At 32.4% G+C, this 4897-nt stretch overlaps 1 protein-coding gene across 4 annotated transcripts; it reads right to left on the bottom strand.

The window, feature by feature from the left end:
• Nucleotides 1–1344: 1344 nt before the first annotated feature.
• Nucleotides 1345–4146, bottom strand: LOC131603498 (glycolate oxidase 1-like). Of its 4 annotated transcripts, none has more exons than XM_058875815.1 (12): nt 3973–4146; nt 3645–3866; nt 3411–3535; nt 2954–3000; nt 2740–2817; nt 2527–2651; nt 2377–2434; nt 2213–2275; nt 2059–2128; nt 1860–1960; nt 1670–1774; nt 1345–1590 (listed from the first exon to the last, which is right to left on the bottom strand). In XM_058875815.1, the coding sequence occupies exons 2-12, from the start codon at nt 3779–3781 to the stop codon at nt 1405–1407; spliced, it is 1095 nt and encodes a 364-aa protein (XP_058731798.1). In that variant the 5' UTR covers nt 3782–3866; nt 3973–4146; the 3' UTR covers nt 1345–1404. The 4 variants fall into 4 exon arrangements, with proteins under 4 accessions (XP_058731798.1, XP_058731799.1, XP_058731801.1 ...); XM_058875816.1 differs by having other exon boundaries at nt 3645–3825; XM_058875818.1 differs by having other exon boundaries at nt 3645–3822.
• Nucleotides 4147–4897: the final 751 nt, after the last annotated feature.

The following is a 4897-nucleotide window of genomic DNA, read 5'->3' as shown; positions in this document are numbered from 1 at the left end:
TCTTCAAACTTCCAACACACCCGGCCATCAACAAACACTTACACCCAACAACATTGCTTTAACACCTAACAACCTTTCATCCCAACACAACCACCTTATACCCCAAGCCAAAAAGAACATCAACAATACCCATCATTTAACCCAACCCCCTACAACACCCAACTACAATATCCAAATTTTACACCCTCAATATCACACACCCGACCACTCACCATCCACCATAACCAACACTCATTCACACAACCTACCACACAAGACACAACTATCAAACGACCCAACCACAAATTCCTTTTAACCAGTCACAAACATTTACCCAAGATCAACAACCCTACGTCCAATGAGTGCATAGCTCAATGCAAACTACTACCCAACCTAACTGAAATTACGAGAGAATCAAATTAAGTTATGAAAGTACGACAGAGATGGACTTGTTAACTGATGACATGGTCGCTAATTTCATGGATCATAAAAATGATGCGAGGGCTTCCACTCAGAGGACTGCGCGAATTGGACAAGGTTGTCCGTGTGGAACCGACCACCGCTTACCACGACCAGGTCAAACTCAACACTAAATGAAGTTTATTGTAATTTTATTTTCATTAAATAAATAAATAAATATCACTTTAATTAATATTTATATTTATCTATATTATTATTATTATTTTATTTATTAATTAAATATACTTTAATTATTTTAATTATATTTTTTATATTTTATTATCTACACAAACAATTAATATAAACAATTATAACAAATTTAAATTAGTTAAAATCTATATATTATTTAAATTAAAATTAAAATTAAATTCTTTTATAATTAAAAAAATATGTTTACACGCTTTGTCAAAAAAAATGGTAACACACTAAAAAATTTCTTATTCTACACCTATGCTCTTAATATGTTAACTGCTTTCTGTTGCTCTGCATTTTATCAGAATGTACTCTTGTACAAATTTACAAAAACCATAAACAATTTTCTATCTATTTTTCTATCTTACATTTTATACATCCAAAATATATCAATATTAACTTTTTCATTATAATTTTTTTAGGTTGTGATTACTCTAAAACTTCTCCAAATATGTTATCATTTTGCAATTTCATCTTTTTGTATATTGTTGATATGTTTCTTTTCAAATCTATTGAATATTGCTTTTTTGTGTAACAAGTAGAAATACAGTTCAACTCAGGTGTTAATGTATAAATATTTTTGATATTTTCTTCTCTTTTTGAGTGTAATTTGTCTATACTATGATCTGATCCTTCAATACTTAATTTTTCAATAATTTTTATTCTATTTAAAATATATAATTTAAGATATATATGTTTTTACCCGTGCGAACGTAAAATCTTCTACTAATTGTTTATTAATGATTGATTACTCCAACACTATAGAGTATGATCTCATAACCTAGGAGCAATTCTTGGGCGGTCGAACTCCATAACAACATGGTCACGAGTTATGTCCTTAAGTGAAGGGCAGCCACAAAGTGCCATGGTTATTTCAAGCTCATCATGAAGCATCTCAAGTACTTTCCTTACACCAGCCTCACCATCAGCTACCAATGAGAACACCACAGGTCTTCCGATCTGGCATATTAATCACATCACAGTTAGATTATTGTGATTGTTCATAAGGGTAATCAAACTTTCATTCATATATACTCACAAACACGCCAGTTGCTCCAAGAGCCAGTGCTTTAAAAACATCTGTCCCTCGACGGATTCCGCCATCCATAAAAACAGGAACTCTTTCTTCTGCAGCTTTCACAACCTTTTCAAGTGGGAAAAATAAGTTATCCCGATAGGCCAAAGAAAAAGAAAACTAATAATGATAACACTAGAGGCCTAAATCATACCTCTTCCAAAGCCATAATAGTTGCAGGGACATAGTCAAGTTGGCGAGCACCGTGATTGGAAACAACGATTCCAGACGCTCCTGCTTGTATAGCTAACCTAGCTGCATTATTTGCATAGAACCGGATTGTCAATTGAAAAATTAAATTCAAGATGGTTAAAAAAAATCAGACAAATATCAAAATGGAGAGGAAAACTTACTATCTTGGGCAGTAAGTACACCCTTTATTATGATTGGCAACGAGGTTATTGTTTGAAGCCATTTTACATCCTGTTACAATGTTCGCTCTAATTTATATTATGATTTCCATATTCAATGAGACGTATTAAGAAAGATTTATATATCTTATATCACCTTCCAGCTGAGTGATTGGTCATATAGATCACTAACAATGGAGACGGGATTAGAGTCTTTAGTCTGCAAGGTTATATCCAATTTCCCAAATATTAAAATAACAGAACAAGACGAAGAAAAAAACATCTGGTTTGAAATATTCATACTTATCAGTTATCACACACCTTTTCAAGATCCATGTCTTGATGATTCTTAAATTTCACATATGATGGAAATGTAAATCTGTACAAAACTCCGTCTAAGAAATTAGGATATTTAATTTTCAAAATAGAGATACTCATAAATTCAACTGAAAATTTTCAGTTATTGTGAACCTGTTTTTTATGTTAGCCTCCCTGTGACCACACACCGGAGTGTCTGCAGTAAGGACAATTGCCTTGAAACCAGCATTTTCTGCTCTTCTCACTAGTTGAGTAACTAGATTTCTATCCTTAAACACCTGAGGGAAGAAAAAAAACATAAACAAATTAGGTTATAGAACAAATAGTTGAAAATCTTGATAATCAAGGAAGAGACAAGTGACTCACATAGAGTTGGAGGAAACGAATGCCAGGTCCTGTTGAAGCAACATCCTCAACACTAGAAGAAGCCTCTGTGGCCAGTGTCTGGCACAAACTAATGAAAATGAATCTCCAAAGGTTGTAATAAAGACATCAATAACAGAAGCTTTTTCACACCAAGTGAGATTAATGGTAAATCATGTCCATAAACAAACCATTTAAATCTAAATCATTTTTATACCATGATGGTGCCGGCTGCTGATGCCGCTCTAGCAGTAGCGCACTCTCCTGTACAAAAATTCATGATTTGTTTTAACTTACATGTTTTTGAATATTACAACAAAAAATAAACTTCTATGGCTAACACATAAGGAAAGAATCATCAGCTTCTCTTTTAACACGACCAATGAGTATTGTTTTAGGCCGGCCAAAAGCCTAATAGAGGAGGTCCACTTAAAGTCTAATGACTACTTGGTCAAGATATATAAATTTCTAAATCCTTCAGGTACACACACTTTTCATATTTCACTCTACTTTTTATTAGACTCATTAACTGACTTGGATGTTGAGTGCTACTTTTGCAGGTCTACCACATATTCATCCGGACCGGAGATTTACAGAACTACATCAGAAGTCTATATCTCAATTCAAACATAATTTTTGATTCCGATCAAGAACAAGTATGAAGACGCACGTACCTTCAGGGTGAGCCATCTTTTGCACGGACGTAGGAGCAATCATAATCGGCATTGATATTTTGAAGCCTAATACTGTTGTTGTCAAGTCTATCTTGCTTACATCCACAAGAATACGTGGCCTGAATCTGTTTTCAGTAAACATATATATTAAAAGCAGTACACACTACACAGTACACACAAGGTTGAACTGAAGGACAAATGAAAAATCAAATAAAACAAATTTGTATAGATTACAGAATCCTTGAGAATGCATTTCGGTTTTCTTTCAATGTCCACTCATCCTCTGCCCCTGATGCATAGTGGTCATAAATCATCTTTGGCAACTTTTCCTTTGCAATTGCTTCATACTCGACAACTTTTGTTATAATCATCTTCTTATTCGTTATTGAGTATTATGTTATGTCGACAGGATCTTCTGAAAGTGAGATTAAAATGCATAATTACTCCAACATATACCTTTCATCAAAACAAAGCAAAAAACTATGAATGAATACAGTAAACACAAGATCATATATACTTGTGAAGGAGAATGGATAACCATAGAAAACAAAATGAGACATACATATAGCCAGTTGGTTGGCAAAATCTCTGGTAAACTGGAGCTGTGCAGTTGTTTGTTGATGTAGAAAGAAGGAGAGGGAGTGTGAGTGGGAGATGGATAGAAGGTAAAGAGAATGAAAAGGAAGGGACAGTTTTTTGATAATTGAAATTAATTTTTGGCCAGTTCAATTATTACAAAGGAGTACATCAATTATTTATACACTCTAAATTTAGAGAGAAAATCTCTAACTCATTTTTTTTTCTTCCTGATTTGCTAAAAACTAAAATAGCGGAATAGTAATTACAAAATAAATTAGAGTCTAACACCTCCTAATATCAACCTGACCATGTTAACAAGAGATGAAAAAGGATCAAAATGAAATAGTTTGGTAAAAACATTTACCTGGTTTGCTGTGTCAATTGTCATGACGTGCTCTTGAACTTTGTCACAAATCAAATGACAATCCATTTCGATATGTTTAGTGTGGAATCATGTTTTGTTGGTAATCAAATAAGCTCTTGATAAAATGTTTTTTTTATGATGACAACTAAATGTCAAAAATTATGACTTGATGTCATTCTTCATTGTATTACTTCTATTTGTAATTACTTAGCATTTACAACAATTAATTACACATATTCTCGATTTAAGTTTCTACTCTATTCTAGATATATAAAATATACCCCCTCCGTTTTTTATTATAAGTCGTTTTAGACTTTTCACACAGATTAAGAAAAATAATAATTGTTGTATGAAAATGAGAAATTATAAAGGTTTTTACAAAATTATCCTTCATTAATGACATGTGGAAGATAAATTTATATAATTGAAAGGAGAGAGAATAATAAATATTTAAGGATATAATAGGAAAAATAGCATTAATTATTCATTGGAATTGTAAAGCGACTTATATTAAAATACAATTTTTTTTTCCAAAACGACTTAT

The sequence above is a fragment of the Vicia villosa genome, linkage group LG5, assembly GCF_029867415.1.
Source record: "Vicia villosa cultivar HV-30 ecotype Madison, WI linkage group LG5, Vvil1.0, whole genome shotgun sequence".
Lineage (NCBI taxonomy): Eukaryota > Viridiplantae > Streptophyta > Magnoliopsida > Fabales > Fabaceae > Vicia > Vicia villosa.
The sequence above is the reverse complement of the archived record's forward strand: the minus strand, read 5'-3'. Positions and strand labels throughout refer to the sequence as shown.